The sequence below is a fragment of the Notothenia rossii genome (assembly GCF_949606895.1).
Source record: "Notothenia rossii genome assembly, chromosome: 9".
Classification (NCBI taxonomy): Eukaryota; Metazoa; Chordata; class Actinopteri; order Perciformes; family Nototheniidae; genus Notothenia; species Notothenia rossii.
This window is the reverse complement of record NC_136907.1, coordinates 39,461,676-39,488,730: the sequence shown is the minus strand read 5'-3', so window position 1 is coordinate 39,488,730 and position 27,055 is coordinate 39,461,676. Positions and strand designations below refer to the sequence as shown.

General features: G+C 39.4%; 1 protein-coding gene and 2 long non-coding RNA genes across 6 annotated transcripts; 1 reads left to right on the top strand and 2 right to left on the bottom strand.

Moving 5' to 3' along the window:
• The first annotated feature begins 6,406 nt into the window (after positions 1-6,406).
• On the top strand, positions 6,407-10,339 carry LOC307020010. 2 transcript variants are annotated; one of them, XR_013802757.1, is made up of 4 exons: positions 6,407-6,556; positions 6,818-6,885; positions 7,387-7,430; positions 8,314-10,339. It is a non-coding gene; the product is annotated as an uncharacterized lncRNA (long non-coding RNA). The 2 variants fall into 2 exon arrangements; XR_013802758.1 differs by having other exon boundaries at positions 6,818-7,430.
• Positions 10,340-13,044: 2,705 nt separating this feature from the next.
• LOC307018933 (uncharacterized protein) lies at positions 13,045-17,188 on the bottom strand. Its single transcript, XM_079649442.1, has 10 exons — positions 17,083-17,188; positions 16,766-17,001; positions 16,434-16,548; positions 15,915-16,032; positions 15,743-15,834; positions 15,178-15,295; positions 14,979-15,080; positions 14,707-14,880; positions 14,065-14,241; positions 13,045-13,837 (listed from the first exon to the last, which is right to left on the bottom strand). Exons 1-10 carry the CDS (start codon positions 17,089-17,091, stop codon positions 13,551-13,553), a joined length of 1,428 nt encoding a protein of 475 aa, XP_079505568.1. The 5' UTR covers positions 17,092-17,188; the 3' UTR covers positions 13,045-13,550.
• Positions 17,189-19,754: 2,566 nt separating this feature from the next.
• LOC307020936 lies at positions 19,755-22,280 on the bottom strand. 3 transcript variants are annotated; one of them, XR_013803017.1, is made up of 5 exons: positions 22,075-22,280; positions 21,044-21,302; positions 20,606-20,914; positions 20,042-20,437; positions 19,755-19,854 (listed from the first exon to the last, which is right to left on the bottom strand). It is a non-coding gene; the product is annotated as an uncharacterized lncRNA (long non-coding RNA). The 3 variants fall into 3 exon arrangements; XR_013803019.1 differs by having other exon boundaries at positions 19,768-20,437; positions 20,606-20,680; positions 20,782-20,914; XR_013803018.1 differs by having other exon boundaries at positions 19,768-20,437.
• Between the last annotated feature and the right edge of the window lie 4,775 nt (positions 22,281-27,055).

Below are 27,055 nucleotides of genomic sequence, written 5' to 3'. Positions count from 1 at the left end.
TTGCCATTTCAAAACATGAGCATGGTTTCAATAATATTTGCCTTGATTTACAATATGTTAACCTTCATTATAGTCCTTGACAGCGGTCTGTACTGCTGTATTAACAACGTGTCACATGTTAAGAATTTACAATCAGAATCGAGTATTCAACTAAGCCGTGTAATACAAGTTGTAACCTTAAGGGCCTACACAGTTGTTATGCTATACCACATTGCCCTTCACTGAATGCATAATGAGCTGCACTAAACTACATTTTAGCATTTAAAATACCTAGCTATTATTTTGCGGTTATTTTGGCGAAAGTAACTAAAAAGTAACTAAAGTAGTGTAACTCATTACATTTCAGAGACAGTAATATTGTAATGTAACTTATTACTTTCAAAAGAGAGTAATAAGTAATATGTAATATATTACATTTTGGAAGTAACTTGCCCAACACTGTCCACAATAGGAGTCGGAAATTCAAGTTCTTAGGTTCAATAGCTCCTTTGGTAGTATACAAATACAGGTTCATAGGTCACAGGTTGCAGGTCGCAGGTTCAACGTCACACAGCACCCTAAAAAAAATCGAATGAATCTAAAACATCGATGAAATGTTTACAATTCATACTATTGGACATACAACAAATGCATAAAAAAAAAAAACAGTAAATAGTTAAATATGCACAAAGATACATTTAAAAAAAGTATTATTCTTATCTTTTTTTTTTATTATTGAAATGTATACAGTTAAGTTTCATATGGGTGTTGACAGATGTATCCATAGATTTAGTTAATTTTGCCCTCAAAGTGCACAAGATTGATGCATTTAACTTCCCGGGGGCCTCCGGACCCCCCTAGAGGACATGAGGTCCACCCCCACTTAAAACATATTCACATGGATAGGATACTAAATAAATGTGCACACTTTTTATATAGTAACCTTTGTACCTCAGCCAGCAGGAGGGAGTTAGTTTATAAAGGTCCTTCACTGATCACTTAACTATCACGCAGCTGTGTGCAGCATTTAATGTAAGAATCACACATTTATTCAATAATGCAGACTTAATAAATGACCATTCTTTGCTGATTCTGGCTGGAGTGTTAATTGACAGTAGTTACATAAGCTTCAAAACGAGCCACAACCGCGCCTGCACACATGCAGAACTTATAGAATTAGCAATACACCCCTGGTAATGATGATTTTAGTATTATTTTCTGTGATGATGGAGCATCAACTTTTGGATCAACCAGATATTGACAGATTAGGGTTGTCCATAACAGTCACTTTAAACATGTGACTGACTCTGTATAACATTGTTTTCCTTACTCTTGTGATTTTTGTTCATCCTATCTAAAAGATTAAAAAAACATGAGTTCATTGTTTTAACAAGATTTTTCACGATATAATAAAATACATGAATCCTGTAAACATTTGTAGTATAGTATTCTTATTTTTGGTATTCCCTGACATTATATGTGTTTCTGTTACAGATGCCTACTCAAAAAGTGTGCCAGACATGCAGGGAAAGCATAGGAGTAGCAAGTAAAAAATGCAAACAATGTGGTGCCATCCAACCATACAAAGAGAAACTCTCCAAGCAAAAAGAAAAGGTTGCACAGGAGTGGAAGGCCACGCAAAAGAAAAACCACAGTGTCAACAAAGTGTATGACTCGACACATTTACTGGTAAGCTTTTTTCTCTTGCAGATGTCAGTTATCATAAAAAAGTGTGTAAATAATCCCTGATCTTAATCTTTTTATACAAATAGTTAAATTACTTAATTGATTTATACTTTCCAACAGTCGCCCTCATTTACTTTTTAAAAATAATCCTAATTTCTTAATTAAGTTTATGTGAGAAGTACAGACTAGTGCACGATTACTGCACTTTAGGCTTGGGCGGTATTACGGTATACCAGGGTATTTCGAAATACCGTCGGTATGATTTTCAATACCGTGACTTCACAGACTGTGCGCCAAATCACAGATGCGTTTCATTCTATTACACTGACACAGAGTTTTGACAGGGACGACATTGATTGTAATGCACAGCACGCGCCAGCAGAGGGCAGGGGAGGGCAGTCTGTCTTTCCCGCTCTCAGAGCTCAGCACAGAGCTGAGCTGAGCAAGATGGCGGCAGCATTTGCCGGCCCCGAACTCGGACAACTAGTAAAAAAGAAAAATACCTCTGCGCCTGTTTGGGACTATTTTGGGTTTACTCGTCGCCAGTGACTTCATCCAGCACAACGAGAGACAGAGGCACTTCTTTGGGAATGTTTAAGACGGGGTGAGTGAGTGTTGACATTTTTTAATCCTATGCAACTGGTTGATGGTTTTGTAGTCGAGGTCGGACGGTTTTAAAAACGAAAGCATTTACGTGCTAAACATTCACGCGAGTAATCCAATGAATCAAATGGAAATAAGGTTTTTAACACATGCACGGAATAATATTGCCAAACTAGTTAGTGAATATAGCAAACTTTATTCAATAAGTCAAGTATTTACTCCCGGAAAATGTTTATGTATGATGATATATTGCTAACTTAGCTCACTATGGAAACAACGTCGGACATCTACAAACGCGTCCTGTATCCGATCTCAAAATGTGCCATTTGCACAATGTGTCATGTATGCAGCCCTTGTTTTGCACTTGCGCGCACGTCGCGGCACTTTGCGAGCGTCTACCGGCTCGGGCTGCATTTTACACCGAACAGATAATATACCGTTCGAAACATCTATTTGCCGCCGAACGCCACCTCACTCAAGTCGACCCAAGTCATACCGTCAGTGGCGGCTGGTGGAAAATATTTTTGGTGGGGCTGTTGATATAGTGAGTAAAAAAAATGTTTTGGGGAGAAATTACCCCTTAAATTGGGACTGATACCGTCATATACCGTATAGAGCTCCTGCGGATGATGTCACATATGCTGGTCACGTGACGAGAAACGAAGGGGGCAGCCATTTTGGCAGTAATCGCGTCAGTAAATTCATTGTCAGTTCAGTCATCAATCATTCAAAAATAGATAAATAAAGGTTAAAAACGCCAGCCACTTTGGTTGAGTACGTTCAAAAATACAAACTAGTTTCAGACGCACTGCAGTAGCTATCCAAGCTAATAAACAAACATGCTAACGTGACACTGCCGTAGCTAGACAAGCTAATAAACAAACAATGCTAACGTGACACTGCCTATCAAACTGGAATAATTTAATACTTACCCTTGCAGTGATGATGCCGAAGTTTTTGGATGTAAGACTCCACAGTTGAATGTTGTTTACGAAGCCGGACTGACACCATTTGTAAGCCTCCAAGCTTTTGTAAGCTCTGAGGGAGTCTCCTGAGTACACTGATGGAAAGCTTACAAGATAGCTGTGGATGTCCGCGTAGCGCAAGTCGGGTACATCGTCTTCAGAGCAGGAGGTTATGCTCTTGAAAAGCACACCGGGTGCATTATATGGGTCGCTTATATTTAATCTTTCTAATTTTGTACTATAAAGCCAAATTTCACTTGAATTAAAATGAGATGTATACTCGCACGGTAGGAAAACGCTGGCGCCGGTCGTCATGTTTACTGCCAAAATGGTGGCTGATAACCAAAAGTCACGTGACCGCAGGAGCTCTATACCACGGTATGATGTCAGCAAGGTATGACGGTATGAAAAAAATTATACCGCCCATGCCTAATGCACTTCATGTAATGTGTTAAGCAAAATTGTTGTCACCGTTGTATTTAAATCTGTAAAGGCATAACACATTTTTTCGAACTGATGTTAGATAGTGTTTGTACTTGCAGGTACCCAGTTTTAGTAAAACATTATTTCTTAACCAGAAGTAACATAGTTCAGGCCAGTGGTTATTCCTAGAATCAGAGCTTCAATGTACATGTTTTGCTAATTATATCTTACAAAAAAACCTGCATTTTGGTGTTTTATATTTTATTTTGGAACTTCATAGTATGGAAAACACATAATTATATGACTATGGTTTCCAAAAGTAAAATAAATGAAATATCATATACATTTTTGAATAAATGGTAAAACCAAGAATGTCACAGAATCAAAACCAGCCTATATTAATATAGTGCTTGAAAGACAATCAAGACCTGGAAAGAGTTAGTATTAATAAAGAGGCCCTTAAAAGCACTTTCATTAAGCTTACCAGAGTCTCTGACTTTGAGCCGTGTTCGAACAGTCATTTCAAAATTCCCCTGTAACACCAGCTTTACATCTGAAGTGCTGTTAATGCGGAACTTTGAACCTGAAATGATATAGGTTATAGCTTGCTGACATGTTTCAAAGCTAAATGTAGCTTATTCAGATATCTGAATGTGAGAGTTAAATGGACCCATATTAGGGATGCCAGAAACTGACCATGATCAAAATCGGACAGCCCTGGCGAATATTAATCGATTATTCGCCGCCGAATTGAAACTAAGCCAGGAAAAAAAAGAAAAACATAAATAATAATACAAATATATATAAATAAAATCGAATTTTAAAAATAATTTTCGATTATGGAGACTATAAAGAATATTCGAAAAATAGAATAATCGCTGGCATCCCTAACCCATATAAAAAGAACTATGCCCATGTAAAAAAAACTCAAAGTGAACCCGAGCTCGATAAACTTCTTTTTTTTTTACAGTTCTTTTTTAGGGGCTCACCTAAAAGGGGTCTAAAATCACACCTGGTTAATTGTGGGGTGCCTTCCTCAATGTGCACACGTATCACATCAGTGCATTTTTCACTTATGCAAAATAAATGGAGTTATAATGGCTTTAGGTGTGTGATGATGTTTAGAGCTGTTGTGTACATAATATTTCTTGTTTTTTTGTGTCCATTGTGTTCCAGCTCCACAAATGGAAAATGTTAGATCGGCGTCCCATCCTCCTTCTTGCCAAGAGAGGCACAAATGGTTTTGCGACCGATTGCATCTGTCCATGGCAAATCGAGACAGAAGATGGTAACAATGCACTTGTTACCATAAAGAGGATTTACGAAAGCCTTATTAATGGTAAAGTATACAAATCTGCATGCTATATTTCAGCAATGTATCTGTTAACATTTTTTGTAAATTAGTTGCTCAGTTATCTGGTTTTAAATGTAAAAAAATGTGAATCACTGTTTACCAAGTAGTAAAAATATGTCGTTATGTCTTGTTTTGTCAGTTAAAGGGCCCATGTCATGCTTTTCTGGTTATTACCCGTCCCCTTGTGTGTTATGAAGCTTTTCCTGCATGTAAACGGTCTGCAGAGTCACAAACCCTCAAAGTACACCCTGTAGCGAGTAAAACTCTAACACAGAAAATACCTGTCTATGCTGCTCTTTTTCAAAAAAAAATCTTCCTGAGTATAGTGACGTAACGGGCATAGTGACGTACCGGCTCACACACACTCACTCAGCCTTATCTTTTCTCAGCCGAGGCTCCGTGGATCTCCTCACGCACACACGCACTCACACTCACAGCCTGGATGTGAGTGTGTGTGTGTGTGTGCGCTCAGGCTGAGTTCCTCGCTGTCTCGCAGACCCCACGCAGCAACCAGGAAACAACACCAGTAATCCAGCTCACACTGTCTGCTCCTCGAGCCTCAAAGGGCGGAGCAGCGAGCCCCCCAACGTCCCGCCAACACGGCACCCAGACCCCACGCAGCATTCTCATCTGTTTGTCCTTAGTGGTGTCATTTCCTGGTTGCTAACAAACGCCATTGTAACACAGAATCACTGATGTTCCGCTGTTTCATTTTTAGCTGTAATTACTCAGATTATAAATGTATATGGCGGATTATACTTGGTCATTTATTCACCATGCGTCTACTTTTTTTTCTTCTCAATAGTGACTTTGGCAGTTGAACCTGAGGGCCCTTGTACCACACAGGCAGAAATGGCCGCAGACCCAGGATCAGACTTGTCTGTACCTCTTACCACCGAGACTGACACTGAGTTCACTCTCTTCCTCACTCCTGTGTCCTCCGGCCTGACTCCTGCTCTCTCCTCCGGGCTGACTCCTGCTCTCTCCTCCGGGCTGACTCCTGCTCTCTCCTCCGGCCTGACTCCTGCTCTCTCCTCCGGGCTGACTCCTGCTCTCTCCTCCGGGCTGACTCCTGCTCTCTCCTCCGGGCTGACTCCTGCTCTCTCCTCCGGGCTGACTCCTGCTCTCTCCTCCGGCCTGACTCCTGCTCTCTCCTCCGGCCTGACTCCTGCTCTCTCCTCCGGGCTGACTCCTGCTCTCTCCTCCGGGCTGACTCCTGCTCTCTCCTCCGGCCTGACTCCTGCTCTCTCCTCCGGCCTGACTCCTGCTCTCTCCTCCGGGCTGACTCCTGCTCTCTCCTCCGGGCTGACTCCTGCTCTCTCCTCCGGGCTGACTCCTGCTCTCTCCTCCGGGCTGACTCCTGCTCTCTCCTCCGGGCTGACTCCTGCTCTCTCCTCCGGCCTGACTCCTGCTCTCTCCTCCGGCCTGACTCCTGCTCTCTCCTCCGGGCTGACTCCTGCTCTCTCCTCCGGGCTGACTCCTGCTCTCTCCTCAGTGTCTTCCTCACAGAAAAGAAGACCAACGAGGAATAAAGTGGCAATTAATGGTATGTGCGGGTTAATTAGTAATTATCTTATTTACATCGACTGAAACTGTGTTTGATTTTGCACATTTAATTAGTTAAAGAGAGAGAAAACAATCATCGGTACAATTAGAATACACCACCTTTTGTTTTGTTTAAGACTTTGCAGTATCAAAAGTCTCAGTGCCATTTTGAACAGTTTAATTGAGCACAATGTGATGTTAGGCAATGTTTAGGAGGTTATTGCTGAACTTCAACTTATTACCATCTTTTAATTCCTTGCAGAATGTCCCATTCATCAAGGGTCAGACACTTTCCCCTACAAAAAACTACTGAGGGAACGAATCAGGGAGGTTTGTTTAGAAAATATTTTTAAATAAATAAACAATGACAATAATGTTTCCGTGGAACCAAGTCTTATCTTATTGGATTTTCGTATACTTTGTTTAAAAGGACTGTTTCAGTCTTAAGCATGACTGCTAATGTAAATATTGAAATTACAGTAACAATAATTTATTATTAATTTAAGGTTGAGGTACTTGTGTAATGCTTCATGTCGCATTAATGCATCATGTCCAGCCATTTATTTGTATATTACATTTTTTCTTGTAATCCTTTGTAGGTGAATTCCTATTCTTGGCAGTACAAATATTTTTTAAAATAATAATAGTATTCCAAAATATTAAACTGATGGGGAAAATGCTATTGACTATGTTACAGTCCTTCATATGTTTGAGTTAATCGTACCTACTATTATTTCAAATTATCATTTGATTTCACTGGACTTTTTGTATTTACATGTATGACATTTGAAAAAAATGAAGTTTACCTAAAATCTGTGTTTCTTTACTCAGGGCCATACCGAGGTGTTGGTGCAGTGGCAGTCTTGCTCTGGATGGTATGTATCTAATCTGAAGTTTCCTTCAGTGTAGCTGATGGGTCTGGCAGAACAGGGGCCACAAAGCAGTCTTACCAACCAACTTCATCAACCCTGAGATCACTAACTGAAACATTTTGGGTTCCTCAGCAGTAAATTGAATTTAGTTGATCACATGGGGGTGGGGAGCCATGTCATCAATGGCTCTATCAGACGTTTGCGCCATAAAGTAAGACATCCAAGTTCTCTGCCCTTCGTCATTCAGACATCGCGCCCTAGAAACGCTGTCTGATTGTAACACATAAGCAGGGAAGTAGCCTACATTGAAATAGAAATTAAAATATACAATAGAGTTTATCATTGATCAATATCACTAAAGGTTAAATGATTGATATGTGAGGCTGGATGGTATTTGATCTCTTTTGTAATTACTGACTTGTTACATTTGTTCTTAACAATTATACTATAAGTATAGTTAGTAGTAATAAGTAGTATTATTTCTGTGTGCAGTCTTGCAGGCAGTTGTCTAAGTTTAGTGCTGTATGTTTGGGCATTGATAAGACAGCAAATTCAAAGAATTGGTCAAATGAAACATTGACTTTGAAATAAAAAATGTACCTTGTATTATATATGATGTACGTGTTATATATAAATATATACATTATACTGCACTTTCATCATGATATTTTTGAGTGACTTAGTATATCTTCTCATTTGAAATAGCATTGTCAACATACTGTAGAACTACATATTCCAAAAAGTTATACTTTTTGCTGTGTCAGTATTGTCATACTGATATTCTGTACAAACTGTGAAGTCCACTGAGACAAATGTAACATTTGTGATATTGGGCTATATAAATAAACATTGATTGATTGATTGATTGACTGTTTCTGTTTTACAGTGGGGCGAAGTGGAAAAATTCCTGGGAGCCAAAGGAAAACTTTTCCAGTTAAATATGGCTGACTTTTTTTTTTCTACTTTGGAGTAATAAAATACATATAAAAAAAACATCTATGTAAGTGTTGTGCCTATTTGTGTTCTTATGTTATCAGTGAGCTGAAGCCAAGACAAATACAAATATGTTTTAAGTGTATCCATACAAACTCATTCTCTAAAACTGTCATGATTGGTCTGTTGTGAATGACACCCATGAGGAAAAAGGTCTTATACATTATATCACATCGGCAGGGCTGTGATGTGATGAGGCCCTCGCGAGCATCGACGGGGGGGTGGTGTGTAAACCCTGGACACACCAAGCCGATTACAGCTAGTGGAGCCTCGCAGCAGAAACTGTGGCGCGCTCAATTGCGCCGCATTTGCGCATCAGATGAGGCTCCCTCCACAAGATGAGGGCGAGAGGCAGACGCAGTCTGTGTGATCGGCGTGTATGGAGGGGGCGGGCCTGCACATCGGCATATCACAGACTGGTGCATACATTGTACAGGCGGCAATTTGAAATGGAACGCAGCCCACACACGGCAGACAAACCCAAACACTTTTGGAACACGCCACCTCCAGACACATTAACATGCACTCCCCTAACTTTCCCCTAATCTGACATTGTATTTCATTCCATAACATATAAATATACTGTTCACCCATGTGAAACACACACACTGAAACCAAAATAATTTACAAACATGTAAAAATCTTTCATATGCGATGGAAACTTCTGAAGCAATGGAAACAGGAGTCAGAGAGACACGAGGAGAGCAGGAACTTTGATGGCAAACTGATGGTTTATTCACAAGACATGTTGTGTGCCACGAATTGACACAAAAGATGCCAAACCAATTCTGAAGATCTCTACCCCAGACCCATATTTAGCTAGTTCTGAGAGAAGAATCAACATTGTGCATAACAAGATAAAACCAACACCTCTATCAGCTGACGCCAATAGGCAGGAAAAGGGAGACAAAACACTGAGAGCACAGTAGCCAAGGCTACAGGTGCCTGTGCTCAGTCAGGACAAGACCTGGGGGGTATACCACGAAACTGGTTCAACCTAACCTGGATATGTTTGAGTTAGCCGGTTGGCCTAATCCAAAACATACGCCCTCTCGCTAAACGGCACTACGACACGGGTTATCAAGTGGATCGCTCAAGCCAGCCGTGTCCTATCTAGTTAGGTACGCGTTCACATAAAAGGGGTAGTATTTGGAGCATTCGACCAATCACAAACATGGAGAAGCGTACTGACAGCGCAGCGCGTATACTTCCTGAATGAAAAGTCAACTATATAATTAGACAAATATGAAGACTTTAAACATCCATGACTCAAACACTTTATCCAGGATAAAAGCCACATAGCTGCACCTGCAAGGTGAACACAGCTGGTAAAAGAAAAAGTGTTTGAATGCGTACATTAACAGGTTTATGATATGCCCCGTCTAAGACACGATCTGACTTTAATTACATTTGACTCGAGTGTTTCGTAATGTGTTGCTTAAAATAATACTTTTGCATACAGTATGTGACACTGTAAGTGTTGCACGGCCAGATACGGCTCAGCTGACTCAGATAAGGAGATATATGATACATTATGATGTGATGCCGCGGACTGTACTGTTACTTTGATCCAGTTACTTATGTTGTGGCAGATATTTAATTAAGCTTTCTTAACGCTAATGTTATAATAGTCGGATTGCTCTGAAGATGGGAGGTGATATTCTATTAATGTTCACATTCACACGTGAACACGTTTGGTTCTATGCAAACTCAGTAATATCCATTGTGATACAGTTATAAGGCCTTCACAAGAGACTGTCAGTGGAGATTAAAGGGGATCAGGAGCTCACGTCTTCTCAGAGTCCTTGGTATCTGGCTTGATGATTGTCTCACATTTCTAAACTTCATGTCAATAACCTGCTTAAAAAGCTGAGGGTTAGGCTAGGTTTCTTCTACAGGAACAAGTCCTGTTTCTCTGCTTGAGGCCAGGAAAAGGCTAGTCACTGTGACCTTTTGACCTGTGCTGGACTATGGTGATTTGATCTATATGAATGCACCTGCCAATTGCCTGGTCAAGTTAGATGCTGCGTATCACAGTGCACTGAGATTTGTGACAAACTGTAAAGCATTAACCCATCACTGTACCCTGTATGCAAGGGCTGGTTTGCTTTCACTAACTGTACGGAGGCTCAGTCACTGGTACATTTTTATATACAAAGCCATGTTAGGGAAACTTCCATCTTATATCTGCTCCCTGATCTCACGGAAAATTGTAAGTGGCTACTGCCTGAGATCGAATGCTGTGGTTTTATTAAATGTGCCAACTGCTAGGACTGTCTTAGGGAAGACAGCTTTTAGATGCGCAGCTCCTCTGTCTTGGAATAGTCTGCAAATTAAATGGAAACTGAGCAATCTGGTGCCACTAAATGTTTTTAAAGCTCGGTTGGATGCTACTCAATCGGAAGCTATTGGTACCTGTTTATGTGGATAGTTATGTAAATGGTGCTGTATGATGTCCTTTTGTTGTTCTGTTTATGTTTTTATGTTTCATGTGGAACCTACTTGAGCAGGTCTCCCTTGAAAAAGAGATCAATGATCTCAATGGGATACACCTGTATAAATAAAGGTTTGAAATTAAATTAAATGAGAGTCATCATCATCATGTTCTCTCTGCTGCTGCTGCTGCTGCTGCTGGCAGCTGGAAGTGAGTCAACACTTATTATACTGCTGTTTAACAGGATAATCTGTCATATAACTTTTTTTTGTATTTGTACAGGTGTGAAGTGTGAACAGTTGACACAGCCAGCCTCTGTGACTGTGCAGCCAGGTCAACGTCTGACCATCACCTGTCAGGTCTCTTATTCTGTTAGTTAATAATAATAATAAAATTCAATAACGTGCTTTAACCACTAGGTGCCCGTCTATCAGCTGTGCACCGTTATGGTGTAAATACTGCCTATCTACCAATTGGATCAAATATAAAAGTCAGCCGAATTACTGTTGATATTGCAAGGAGACATATTGTGTGAAAATAAATCTAAGATGTTGTTAAATGGCTGATATATTTGTGATCCACGTCACATTTTCAGTTTTGGCGGCAGTTCTTCTTGTTTGTATAGAAGTCTTCTCATCAGGGCTCTATAAATAGATAACTACGGCAGATATGTAATATGTAATGCAGCCGAACCATGTATTACAATGCCGTTATGTGATTAGATCCAAAGAGAAAAGCAAGCAAACTCGGAATAAAGTATTATTTTATTTTTTTTAAATGTTTTCGGATTTCACATCGCATAAACACCATTTCCCAACGTGCATTGCGGCTAAACCATGAATCACCGAGCTGAGGATCTTGGTTATGGCTAGAAAGGATCCGTCTTGTGTAAAACTCTCGCGAGAGTTCGGCTGAATGTCACGTGGCTGAATGTTTACGTTTGGCAGGCAGCCTTTCAGTTAGGATCGTTAACATCAGTTGGCCACAGCAAATGATGGTGAGAAGCTAAACTATCTATTAATTATGTCAATGACAGGGAGTGTGATTGTTGAAAAGCGGTCTTGCTGGTGTTCAAAGAAGAATGACAACACTGTAGATCACCAACACTATGGTTTATTTTTTATTCACAGGCAAGTCAACGTTGTCGCAGTAAAAGTCCCAAGATAGCTCCTGGTGCAATAAAATGTTCCCTTGCAGTGTTTTACTATTATGTCTGATGTTTCTCTATTAATATTGCTGCTGCATTAATGTGTATGTTGCATCATGTTACTGCTGTAGATGTGTTTCCGAGCCGCTCCGATTACAACGAGAGTTACAACGAGAACGTGACGTCATATTTACAATAGAAGGATCCTTTCTAGCCTTAACCGAGGATCTTGCCTACGTCTGTTTCCGGTATTGTTTTTGACGGATGTATTTTGTTATACACACATTCCTTCACATTTAAATTAAAATGTACATTAAAATATTTCGTGAGGCTTTCTAAAATGTTTTAAAATATAACTACGGTTCGAGTTGAAGAGTTTATAAATTAACATGAACCGAAGCTGTTGCCTGGTAACGCAATCGTGCAACGTCACGTCCGTTAATTCCACATCCACACACATCGATTTAATAAATGAATGTAGCCTTTGTATCTGCTAAAAGAGGTGCCGACCAGCTGGGGCAACAGAAAATTGGCGAAATTGAGTGTGACTATTACAAATGAAATCATTATTATATTAATATTGATAATAATAACAACCGACCGTCGGGGTAGCATTTGCTTGGCATTTCCGGTTATATCTCCACTGGTTGGGCCACGTTAACAATACTGTGTAATTGTCACGTTTGAAGGGACGAAATCCTGACAGCTTCACGTCTCCCATCATGGTAAATCGTCACATGTTCACGTCTTGCCGTGATACCGGGTTGTGCTGACCATGTCCATGCCTTTATGACAACAGTGTACCAATCTTCTGATGGCTACTTCCAGCAGGATAACTCACCGTGTCACAAAGCTCAAATATTCTCCAACTGGTTTCTTGAACATGACAATGAATTTTACTCAAATGTCACAGTCCACAGTCATCAGATCCAAATCCTACAGTGCACCATTGGGATGTGGTGAACCAGAGATTTGCGTCATGGATGTGCAGCCGACAAATCTGCAGTAACTGCGTGATGCGATCAGGTCAATATTGAGCAAAATCTCTGAGGAATGCTTCCAGTACCTTGTTTAATCTATGCCATGAAGAATTAATGCAGTTCTGAAAGCAGATGGGGGTCCAACCCATCCTAGCAAGGTGTACCTAATTAAGTGGCTCGTGAGTGTATTACTTAGCTCAATTTGTATTGTTAGTGTGTGTCTGTAGGAGTAAAGTCTAGACACATTCTTTGGATGTAAGCATTGGCTAATTAAACAGGTCATGATTAAATGACATGATGATAATAAGGGTGATCACCAAAACCTTATACCAGGGGTGGGGAACCTCTGGCCCTCGAGGTAACTCGGATCTGAAGGTGACTGATAACTGCTAATGGCATTTAGTTGAATACCAGACATAGTAAATGCAAAGCAGGATCATATAAAAAAAAAAGGTAATAAACAAGCCATTCAATCGTAATACTCGTTTTAATACGTTGACATGCATACAACACAATAGACTTGTTAAGTCCTGTTCGTTGTCCTGTTTGTTGTCCTCATCACCGTCCTGTTAGTTTTCTTCATCACCGTCCTCATCACCGTCTTGTTCGTTGTCCTCATCACCGTCCTCATCACCATCTTGTTCGTTGTCCTCATCACCGTCCTCATCACCGTCCTGTTCGTCGTCCTCATTACCGTCTTCAATGTCTTCCTCCATCATGAGAAAAGACGAGTCCGAGCCAATACAGCTGTAGGTGCTGGTGACTCTGCTCAGTTTCTGCTCCAGAAGATATTGATGGTGTAAAATACAGCAGTGCAGTCCCCTGTATCCCTCTTCTGTTATATCGCTTGGAGAAACTAAAATAAAAAGACAAAATGACAGTCTATGTAAGGAAACTTTTAGTTAGCATTGATGTTGGTTCCATATAAGCAATTTGAATGTTTAACTCCGAGGCTGTATATTAGCTAAAAAGATTTGTGATTCAGAAAAAATGCAATCATTACAGATGCTATTCAGTGATAGACATTTGACACTGGGAGGGGGGCAGTGGCAAATGTTATAAATCGGTATTTGTGGAACATACTTTGGTTCCTGATGTCGTCTTTTGTCTGATGAAGGAGGTGGTCCAGTTTGTCCAGTGCCTGCCTCAGATTTTGACAATGCTGGGTCATCTCCTTCACAATGATGACTTTCTCCTCTTCCATACGCCTGACCAGCATAACCTGGTCAAAAAGTCGCCTCTTTGTGCGCAGGTTCACCACTATAATGGAAAAAACACAAAATATAACAACCACAATGGTAAGGCTAATAAAACAAATAATATCAGTTTGTATTCAATCTTTTTTAATTAAATTGACCAAAACCTTAAAATCTGGTAAAAAAAAATTCAACCTCGCCGCTTGCTGAATTTTTTCAATTCTGTCTATGTTGGCAGAATTACATTCAGTATGTCTTGAGATTCAACATTAGTATGCAGTTCAGGGTGGTCAGGAAGGGTTTTACTGTTTCCATAGATATGCCTGTCCCAGTGAGACTAGACTATTAAGACTTGATAGGGCAACATCATACAGACCTTTCAATATAATTATTTCAAAATGATTTGTTGTGATCATGATGATTTGTGACACCTATGTTGATAGCTCTGTGTTACATTGGTGATTGTATTCTAGTACTTCAACTGAATTTATGGAATATCTAGGGCAAACAAAAACAAGTTGTTTCTTACCATCTCCTTGCGCCTCCCAGGGCAGAATGACATCCTCAGACAGACCGCATGCTGCTTCTGTGTCAATTTTCTCTGAACAGGCATCAATGGTGTTGTACTGCAGTATCCTCTCTCTGAGTTTCTTCTTGAGCTCTGTCAGTCTTCTCCGTTTGCGTTGCCTTGTTTGGTTGCTGTCTGTAAAGTAAAACAAAATACAAATAAACTAATATTAATAATACAAACAACAACAACAAGAAACAAATATTGTTTCTAGATAACGTAATAATAAATACCATTTTGTCGATAGAGGTCGTGTTTCTTTCTTCGGAGGGAATAAATAATTTCATCTATTTCTCTCTGGAGCTCCTCTTGGCTACTCTGGGCTCCATGTTTCTCTTGAAAACAGAAACAACAAGGTGTAATCATAAAACATGAAGCCAAATGTTTGGAAATATGGAACCAAATCTATACCACAGTGATCATATAACATACCAGTGGCTGCCCATTGCTTGACCTCCAACACCCACTGCTCCGTGTCCTCCAGGGAGATGTTCAGCTCTTGCTTGAGACTCTCAAGATTGTCCACTTCAGTTTGTGCTCTCTGTGTAGTCTGGTTAGAATGTTTAAAAGGAAAAAGTGAATATGCGTTCCAGTTGGTTGAGAAGGTTGCTTTTTACTGAATTCCTTTATGCACATTAACTGACCAGACAACAACATGAAATGCTAAACACCTTCTCTTCAAGGTTGGCAAGTATCACCTTAGTTTCCCTTTTTTTTCAAGATCAAGCAGGATTAACATTATTATTATTATTATTATTATTATTATTATTATTATTATCCAGAAATTCAGATGAATCAACCTATAGTGCTTTATTAAAAACAAACAGAACAGAGACTCTCTTGGCAGAACAGTGTGCCATGGCAGCGCCATCATAATGAAATGATTGCAGAATACATTCAATTCAACAACATGTAGCTAAGGATGGTGTTAAATTACTACAACAACAAACTCGGATAGTCTTAATATACATTTTGAAATGCAGCATGGACGTCTTACTTTGACAAATCTCTTTGAGAGTGTCTTGTGGAGATTCTCCACCTTCCTGTGGTTCCATTGCATAGCCAGCACGGTTATCATATCTGCTCTAGCTGTAAACACAAAAACATGAAAATTCATATGAGCTTTACAATGTGGCACTACTTAAAACTATTTGTTTTCCTCTACCAACCTGATTTGGTCATGTATTTTGTTGTCAGAGCTGCCCTTGAGAGGAAGCTGTTAACCTGTTCCACTTCCTCGCCGACAGTATTTCCAGCACCTTCCTGGCTTCTGCCACCCCACTTCACCTGCTCAGAATCATAAACAATGAGATCTAGCTATTTAGTTCAATATTATAATTTCTTGTACTGTACATCTTTAGTTATCATCAGTGTCAGGAGCAATTTCAGAAAGTTAAAATGTTCTGATATTGAATTATGCTTTGAACTACAATGTCACAACTGCAGTTATTTGAAGCTCTATTCATTCATTATTTCTACAGTGCGGATATATTTACTAAAATAAACATAATGGGTTTTGGAAGCCTATCCTTGTGACAGTCTGTTTTGTAACAATTTTGTCAACATTTGTAACTATTACAATTATTCCACAGGCTTGAATAGAATATACTACATGATATTCTTATGTGCACTACAATTTCTAAAACATTTGAATCTAGTGACACAAATGTTTAACTTGCATACTGTACCTCGCATTTGCCTGTGTGGGCCTTGGCGTGCATTACAGAGAGAAAAGGTTTCATCTCTGTAAGTGGTTGGAGCTCAGGCAACTTTGCTGCCATCTTCTCCAAATAAGGCCAGTACCTGTAATGACAAAATCAATTAGCTTTTCCAGTTGCATGATGGCATAATAGTAAAAAGATAAACCAGGTCCTTAAAATTACCAGTACAATCCTTGTAACCAACATCAGCATTTATCCAAATGAATGTTTTTTTTGCTTTACATCTACTGGATGTGCAAGAATTAAATAGATAACACGTTTCCCACAAACACTTCCAATTTTGCAATAGTTATAACTACCTGCAGGCAACATCCATACAAAAGAATGTTGCATTCGCAACTTCAGCCAGCTCCTTCTGCAGGAACATTGGGTAGGCATATATTTCACCACGGTAGTGATTTAGGCCTTGTAGTAAGATGCCATGTCTGCACACAGCTATTTGCAGTCCTTCCTCATCCACCTTGGCCATGGACTTGTGTGAGGTTTCTCTGCAAGCTGTGAATGTTGCCGGTCCACAAACATCACGACCACTTTTCTGAAATAGACACAATCTGTTACATTTAACCCTGTGCTAAGAAAAATAAATAAAGGGTTAGGGGATTGAATAGATTCTTACAATCGTCATCTGGCTCCTGATTTTGTCGACAAAGGCAGACACTTTACTGTCCTGGGCAATGAACAGTCCATCAAATAGAGACGGTTCATCTGTCCTGCGAAATTCGAGAAAGACATTGTAAGCAACATTATCATACATACATAAGTTTGATTGTGTCCTCTATTTAATGTGGCCAATTTGCTTTTGCCATAACATTTTCATAAATGTGGAAAAGGTCTTTGTGAATTTGATCTGTAATTCTGTGTAAAGTCTTTTGCCACCATTATTTAACATTAGTGAAAAGTTTACTGACTTCTTGTAAAAAGGTAAAAATAAAAGTACATCCTTTATATTGATGGGCATGGAATAGGGCAGAGGAAGGCATAGAAAAAGGTTCCTGGGCAATTTAATACATTTTTCATGAAGCGATTATATCCAAAACTGGTTCTTAGCTCCAACATATCCAACTAACGTCAACCATTTAACATTTTAAAGTTGAGTTAACTTTACAGGCGTCATATACAATAATGTTTATGAATTGGATTTATATAATTATGTGTAATTTCAAACCAACTATTGTTTTCTGATGGTCTACAAACTTTGGAAAAAGAAATTGCAGAGTTGGGGAAAGTTAGACATTTCAGCAAAGACATTCAGCTTAGTCAATAAAACAACAACTAAAATGAGAATATGATTTCACTGACCCTCTGGACTTCTTGAAGCGATAATGCTTTCTATTGCCATCTACAGTAGGGATGTGCATCTCCATCACTGAGGCCGATGCGATGCGCATCTCGATACGTTGCCACGATAAGATACATTAACGATACCTTTGAAACACCAGGCGATGCGATACGATACGATTCACCCCTGTTGCGATACAGTTCGATACGATTTGATTCAACATTATGCGATTCGGGGCGATACGATGCGATTCAACACGATGCAAAAATAATGATACTTCAATATGGTACGACAGAGGATTTTTGTTTTATTCCTTATATGCAGCAAATCATACATTAACAAAAAAGTGCTTTACATATTTGGTACTGCACATCCCATCATGCCGTTTATTTTTGTACCTTTAAAAGCTCTCCAGAGTACAATTGTATAACACCTGACAGTTAAACAATGTAAGGATGCATTGCTCATGATTAACAATGTGCAAATAACAGCTACCATAGAGCAATGCCCATACAGCTGCCAGCCTGATGTGCTTAACACTCAGAGGCTAACTCACCAGTGAGCAGAAAGCAGTGGTTTCTATATGAACAATAAAGAAAACAAATAACCTTTCACAAACAGGTATTTCATAACTGCTTACAGTAAGGAAGACATTTACATTATTATTGGCCGTCACAGGCTGCTGTAAGCTAAACACCTCTGACAGAACACCTCACTGAGTGATTTAACTCATATGTCTCACTTTCAGGTTTCTCTTTTCAGCCGCAGACCCCACGTCGCCTCTTTATGTGCGTCGCTAAGTTCCTCGTACTACTTGTGTACTTTAAAGCGGCTCGGCATCGTTAACAATTTGCGAGTGATTTTTCAAGTTGACCGTCTGTAGTAATAGTGCCGCGCACATATACCATCAGGACGTTACTGATGGGGTGCGGCTGCGGAGTGATACTGTGTGTATGCAAGTCCGCATCTAGGACGGATCTATGTATAATGGCTGTAGACCTGTTAAGTAATAAAGATACCTCATACAAAGGTCTACGGATACCTTATTACTCTCCATGACCTGCGGTCAACTATATAGCATAAATGACTATTACACCGTCTTTCTTGAACAATCCGAAGTGTTGCCAAACGTTTGATTTGTAGGTATTTTTCGGTGCGCTGTGTTTCTCTTTCTCCTCAACTTCCGTGTGTGTTGATAACTGAGACTCTCGTTCTCCGTAGTGGCGAAGCAAATATCAAAGATCGTCTCTGCTGAACGTTGACAAGATAAGGGGATTTTATATGAATGAATCGGTTTTTTACCGATGCAAAGACGCTACGCCATCGATGCATCGCGAGTTCAACCCAAACTGTAGCCGATGTGCACTCTTTCAATCGGTGCACTCGCATCTTGAACGTTTATGCCGGTGCACCGATGCGAATCGGTGAATCTTAACATCTCTAATCTACAGCAATAGCCAGCATGTCAGGTGTGCATGCTGGGCATTTAAAGGGCTCCACCAGGCATAGATCTTCTTGTCTGTAATTACAGAAGGCAAACTCCCGAAAGACTCTGTGGAAGGTATCGCTACAGATTCTGGCTGTCTGGAAACAAGAATGGTATTCATTTGGTTAATTAAAAGTTTGGTATTCAAAAATCTTGAAAACCACATTTTATTCTTACCCTTCCTGTGGAAAACGATCGATGTTCAAGCATTTTTATAAATACTTGCTGGGATAATGCTGGGCTGGCCAATTTCATTTGCTCGAATGATGTGAACACATCAAACTTAAAAATAATTTTGCAGCTGTCGGTTGCTGGCCAGTATTTGTATCCCAGCAAGTCACCTATGCTCGGGGACCATTTGGCGGAACAAATTGGACAGCACACAGAAGGCAGACGAACGTTGTATGGACCTGAGAAAAAATATAAATGTGCAATTTGACAGCTATCTATGCAATGTAGGACAAAAGTATAATAGTAATCCTGTATTTCTGCTTGATCGTCTTCTGGTGGCAACAAACCATTGATAATCACCAACACGGTCTGCTTTCCTGGGATGATGGTGAAATCTTGGCTTGGACCACAGAAGCAGATTTGGGATGGCGGAGGAATTGGAAGCAGACACACTGCAGCAAAGACAATTTCAGAGATTCATATGCATGTTAGGACATGTTAGGAAATGTAGTCAATACAAATTGAGACATTTTAACTATTAAAGCAAACTTCCGAAATGGTGAAAATGATGCCGCTGTATATGTAGTGCACATTAGGAAACCATGGTAAGGGAATATGTAATACATTATTTGAACCCACCTTGTTCACAGAGTCCATATTGGCCACTTTCATCCACAACCACTAAGGATGTGGGAGGAATAGGTCTGTAAAACCCATCAAACATGGCTTCCCTGTCATGGAAGACATGTTTACCATGGATAATAGGGTCACATGCCGGACAAAGAAAGGGAGTTCCTGCTGGAACACAGTCCAAGCACCGGACCACAGCATCAGCAGTTTTGCATTGGAGACAGGAACGTGTAGTGACAATCTCTGCAGCCAATTTCAAATTAAGGAGCTCTGGCATTGCAGCTCTGAATTTTTGTTCACGTTTCAACTGTCTTTGGGTCCATGTTGATGCAGTGGGTGTTTCTTCTGATGATGCAGGGACAGTGAGAGAACCCAACAGGTTTCTCAGTGTCTGAAGATGTTGATCTAAAATAACAAAATATAAAACAAATCATGGAATTTAGTTTAATTAAAAAAAGATATTCCATACATGGCTTTTCACTTTACAATGTATCATGAACAAAGCTATTACATACTACAAACAATTACCTACATTTCAAGTTGAAGGATAATTTAAGAATTCATTGTGCATACCAAGACTTGGGACCTGTAGAGGAATCTCATGTGTCTCCTCGACCTCTGGGGACTTCTGAGAGCTGGAAGGTTTAACTGCATAAAACAAAGTACGATGATATGGGAAACATTATTGAGGACCGACCAACGACATTAAAACTTAATGAAACACTAGAACTAGATTATATTTTACAGACCAGATCGATTCTTATTCCAATGTTGGGCTATAATGTTCCCATCCAGGTCCCTCTTCCTCCAGGAAACATTTGATCCTTGCGTTATTTTCTTTGGTATCTTCTGTATCTTCGGTTTCTTTGGTTTCTTTGGTATCTTAATATATAAATATATAAAAGAGATTATATATTTCCCTTAATTGTTGCACACACATCTTTGTAATGTGTGTGTCTGTTATCATTTGAGTAAATGTTATAATACATTTTTGGATAATGTTGTACTTGCCTTATTTGCCAACTCATCTGCGAGGGCATTCCCTATCTCTAGCCATTCATTCAGTTGCTTGGATGCCATTTTTAAGTGAGGATAAAAAGGGCAACAACAAACAAAGGATGAACTGACATACAGGGAGGGAGAAAAACAAAACAAAAGACAAGAAAACGAGAGGGGTGAAAGAGAGTAGGAAGAGGAATATGGCTCTGAAAAGAACCGTTGATTTTTTTATGATAATAGGCTACTTCATATAATTGAATTGATAGATGACCTGAAAAAAACCAAACAGATGAACCCAGATTAGCTGTGCTACCATGTAATTTAATTGTTGCTTCATAAATAAGCATTTGCCAAAATAAAACTACAGGCACCAAAATCAATCAAGTCCCAGGTAAATCAGTAATTACAGGGACATATATTTCTCTTTTTAACTAGATGTGATGCTTTCACAAAACTTAAGTTGAATTAGCGAATGTTTAAAGTAGTAAAACAACTATGACCTGATGATATTCAAGTGTTGAACTTACCCTAACTATCATTAATGCAACATGTTAGGTGACATTTCGAAGAAAGAAAAAGTGTGTGCATTATAAAAAGCGCCATGTAAATGTCAACTATTATTATTATTATTATTAAAGTGCCATTTCCTTTCGCATTGTTTACGTTCATATCATGTCCTGGTCTGGTTAGCTGAATATACATACTTTTGACATTGTTATGTGTTATGTCACGTGCTACCAAGGGTTTTGTTTTTAGGCAAGATTTTAGCTCCTTTTGTGCGAAGGAGAAAACTCTCCCTACAACTTGTTGTAGACGAACCTTCTTATATTGCAATACATATCCGTTAGCGCAAGCTAAGCGCTAAGCGCTAACCTTTACAGCCATGCTATTGCTAACAACATGCATTCGCCTATACTGCCTATGCCACGGGCCAGCCCTAAAACGTAAAACTGAAATATCGTGGTTAAACATGATTAGTAGAAAAACGACAGGATTAATTAAAAGCGTAAACAAATCAAATGAAATACAGAAATCAGATTTACCACTTGTAAAGCTCTGACGCTCTTTAACAATTCTTCTTCTTCTTCATCTTCTTCTTCATCTTCATCTTCTTGGCTCGTCCCACTTTTATTGATGCGCAAGGTTAAAGTTCACGGGATTACGATCGTGACAAAACGTGACAAAAGGTTGTAATAAACTGCTGCTAGAAATGAATAATGGGAAAGCTACGTGGCTATGGGTCGTAATATCGTGATCAACACTGCTTAAACAATTGACCTATTTGGTCGTTTTTTGTAGGAGGACAGGCTGATCTATGGATACATCTCTCAACACCCATATGAAACTGAACTGTAAGCAGATTCTATTTTTATTTATGGATATTTTACAATATAGCTTTTTTATACTTGTTTACTTTATTGTCTTATTTTTTTATAACTATAATGATCATATAAAGATGTGTCTTTACCTCACTGGTTGTAGAAAAAGCTTCTTATATTCGTTAGCATAGCTAGCTAACCAGATGCTAATAACAACAAAGTTATTGACTGTATGATCAGTATGACAGATGAACAGATTGCCACTGGGCTTTCAACTTAAGACACAGCAACGCAAAACCTGCGGCATATGTACGGCTCCTTATCGGTACTGCAATGTCTGAAGTGCCGTAGCGGCGTTCTGGGGCTCTCCGTCAGAACTGCACCCCTGTAAGACGAGAAATGAAGAAGTCCCTCTCCTTCCGGGAGCCCTCCATGGGACCTTATTTCGGAAAAATTATTTATTGAAGTCAATGGAGAGAGAAAGATTATCTTTCGATCCGATTTTAATTGTGCTACGAATTACACATATGATGTTTGTCAATTTAAAAGATAATTTTGCAAGTAAAAATATTTCAAATGTGTCGTAAAACTGTGAAGTAACACATTTTTTTGTGTGAAACACTCAATGAACTACATCTCTGGTCTAGCACAACAGCACACGTCACCAAGATGGCCGTCACTACTGTCTTGTCAAAAAAGTGATTAACTACCCTCACTATCAACACAATGAAACACGTCCAGAAGAATGTCATGCAAAGCTGCCTGCCTTCCTTTGATTCTCTCTGAACTGCCTGATCTTTTTGATGTTTAATGTCAACCATTTGTGCAGATAGCGTGAAGTAGAACTGATCGCCGATGCTAATGTAGCGTTAGCATTTCTCCCCCGGGCTTAAATTGTGGGTTATAGAATGATCACCATGGTGTGACAGTACTCTTCAAAGGGTTCACGATGTATGACTACTACTCTTACTGTTTAACATTTTGGGTTACTTGATGTTAGCCTACTTCATGTTAAGGCTAATAAAAATGACAATGCTAAGCAGGGGCGGATCTAGACAAATATTCATGGGGTGGCAAGAGGGTGGCAGGAGAATTTCAGGGGTTGCATCCCCTGGCAGAAGTATATGCTGATTTAATCGCAGTCATATCAATCAATGTTAACTTGGAAAGCCACAATATTGATATTTTAACTCAATAACATAAGGTGACATTATTGTGGCACATCAGTAAAGCCTTAAATATAAATATATAAGGTAGCAGACATAATTGAATGAATTTTAACTGAACAATAACAACAATAAATGAGTTTGTTTCACTCTTATAGACCAGCAGGGGTACCAAATCTATGCAGACTGCTGCAATAAGTACATTAATTAACTGTCTCATCGATGTGTGTCTGTATGAATATGATAATATTAACAATCACATTATTCCTATCAGCTGTCAATCACTGTTATGATTCACATATTCAGTGTTATTATTGAATAAACTATATTTTTTAGAGGAGTTAATGATGAACGTTCCTCAAGATGCTGGCTCACCCTCCTTCAAATTTGAAAGACCAGTAATTTCTATCATAAATCAAAATAATCAAAAGAACAGTTCAGCGCCCTAAAACTTCATTGCAAACAGTTACAACCTTGACTTTAAATCAGAAAGAACAAACATTAAAGAAGTGACTAACTGCATCAATTAGGGTTAAACAAACGTGTATTCAGCTAAAACATATATATCGCTGCAGTTATTATCTAGTGGAATGCCCTTACCTACTCGCCTAGTTAAATCAAAGTGGTTACTTTTTTTTGGCTGGGCAGTGCAGTTTTACACACCGTCTTATTTGACTTTCTCAGGACTTGAAACAGTTTTTTGGGGGCAGACCCCCACAAAGAAGAACAATATTATACACACGTAAGGTCATCATCTTAACAGTTTATTATTCTCATCGACTCATCCGTGAGCCGAGCATCATGTTGGCATGCCTATAACAGCTGAATGTGGCGATTATCATCTTGATCAGCAAAACGCCACACACATTTATTAAGATTTAAAGCTATGGTGCGTTTTGATTCAATGCTGAGTACAGCCAAACTTGACAGGCTCTTCTCTGTCATAGTAGACCGCAAACAGTTGCGGTGCCAGAGTATTTGTGTTGGGTAATCTATGGTAGGGCTAACCCATACAGTGGTGGGGCTCAAGTCAGTATTTGAAATGTAATTACCTACACGCTCCCCTTGACAGTGAAACGCCACGCGTGAGGTTTAGATGATTTCCCTGTCTCAATCCAAATTGAACTGTATGAGATAAAAAGGTACATTTGTCTTTTAGTAAATGAAAAAGGCGACTTGGAGCCAATCCTGCAATTTTCCCACAGGTGAAAGAGTTGACATGCTGAAAACCCAACCCCTGCAGGGGGGTCTGGGGGGATTCTCCCCCAGGAGATTTTTTTAAATACTAACATAAAATACACATTCTGGTATTGTCTTGAGAAGAAAAATAAATAAATCTATTATTCCACGACATATTTCAAAAAATGAATGCCATTTTAGTTTTTTGTTACTTTGTTCGGAAAGCTGAACCTGCTGCTCCTCAAAGAGAGAAGAGGGAAGAGGCGGTCTGAATTACTTTACATTGTGGATAAAGGTGGATAGCCCCCATTGTTCTGTGTGTCAAAATGAAAGACAGCCCACACACCTATTAATCATCAAACCGTGGGGTCTTATTTCATTACGTGTTGATTTCTATCAACACGTAATGTTGTACCGATGTATATAGAGATGTACTCATAGGATGTACTACAGCAAAGTATTCTCCGTGGGGACTTCCTGCAACAACACCACGCCGTTATCGTGATTCTGATTGGCCAGAAGACATTATCAAAGATGTTCTATTGAGAAGACGATCACTACGTGACAAAAGTTTTCAAAACCGTTTCTAGTCTTCGGTATTTCCAGACAAGTGGCTGCTGAAATCAATCTTACTAACTGCTGTCTGTGCAATTTCCTCCGCGCGAGTTGACAGACTTTATTTTGCTTACTTTAACATCATTGTTCATGGTGGGGCTAAGCCATTTATTGGTATGGCTGCTGTAGCCTACCCCAGCCATACCCTGACCGCAAATACCTCATTCCTTCTGTCTACTTGTATCCGAAATGCTTCTCGTTTTGCGCTGTCCTCCCGTTCAAATGAAATCGCCGCCAATCAGTGGCGGGCCGTGCATTTCACACCTAGGCCTTCAGTGATGTCCTACACAGTCCTACCTGAATTATTCCACCTCTTAATACCATCATTATGACGCCATGGCTCTAGAAACTATACATTTAGACAGAAACGCAGTATAACCGGGCGTTGCATCACCTTAACATAGTCAAGTACAACAGAGTTATATTAATATGTCCGAAGCATTTATAATCAATATATCCGCATTTACAATTAAGAGTGTTAAACTACCAGCTTTAAGATCGCTTGGATACTGTCAAAACTTAACAATAAAAGGGGCTTTTAAGGCATTAGTCGACAAAGTTTTATTAAGTCCACCAAAAGTATGTGAGCTTTAACAAGTTTGTTCACTAAACAGCGCATTGTCGCACCCAAAGCAGTTTCATTTAAGAAACGTGACGATAAAGACACAAACTATTCACTGAAAATAAAAGAAAACAAACAAATAATTTGCATTTGTTCATGAGGATATATTTGCGACAGTGGTGAAAGTGTATTCCTAGCCCTGAATGTCCACTTTGATAAAGGTTAAACCAAAACAATTCAACAAGTTTCCTTGAGTACTTTTACTGCACAGCTGAGCCAGTGCGCCACACACATCTCTATATCTCTTGCAGAAGCATCAAACATTTATTTTTTATATATTTGTCATTTTAATTACATATATATTAATTCGTTAATATTGATTTAATATTAACGACATAAAATGACAAAAATATATAAAAATAAAATAAAAAATAAAATGCTTTGTACTCACCAAAACAACTGATTATTTGAACACAAAATCCATCCTCCTTTCTTTCCTCAAGAAGACTTCAATGACTCTGTTGTACAGTTTATCTGTGCGTTTCAGTTCCACCAATAAGTCATTTTCTATAGACATGAAGGCTAATGATGAAAGCCGAGTCTGTCCAGTAGAATTTCTGGCATAAGTTTTAATTCGCTTTAAGGCCGAGTATGACCGCTCGACAGAAGCAGTGGACACAGGGATAGTCACTGCCACACATGCCAATGTGTAAAGCTGCCCCATGCTCTCACTCAGATTTTTCTGCTTAAGGAAATCAAGGAGATCAGTGGGACTTTTCCCTTCAAAATCAGTCATGGCATACATTACAGTCAGTTCTGTTTTTAGCCGGGACAGATCGAACAGTGTTCCGTGACTCTGTGTTAATTTGGCTAAGGCTGTTTGCGGGAATTTTTTTCGGTAGGTCTGAAAGTGCTGGGGGTCCAGGAGGGAGAGAAACATTAATTGTTCGTGGTCTTGAAACCTACTCCGTATCTGGCAAAGAATTTTGTCCAGAATATTGCTGTGGAGTTGTTGGTAGTATGCACGAAGGTCTCCTTGTGCTGTACGTGGGCCTCTGCGTGCGCTCGGACCACTTGAGATGCGCGCTGTGTCCTCGTAGATCTGACGAAACTGGCACCTCTCTCGCTCAATTGTGTCACAAAACTCGTTCACCCTTGTCAGACAGAATTGTACATCCAATGT

Excerpts from the sequence above, each read along its gene's own strand:
- LOC307018933 (XM_079649442.1), bottom strand. Across the intron at positions 14,881-14,978 it reads CGACCTCTATCGACAAAATG|ACAGCAACCAAACAAGGCAA; the intron begins GTATTTATTATT and ends TTTACTTTACAG. Across the intron at positions 14,242-14,706 it reads CTGGGAGGCGCAAGGAGATG|TGGTGAACCTGCGCACAAAG; the intron begins GTAAGAAACAAC and ends TTTCCATTATAG.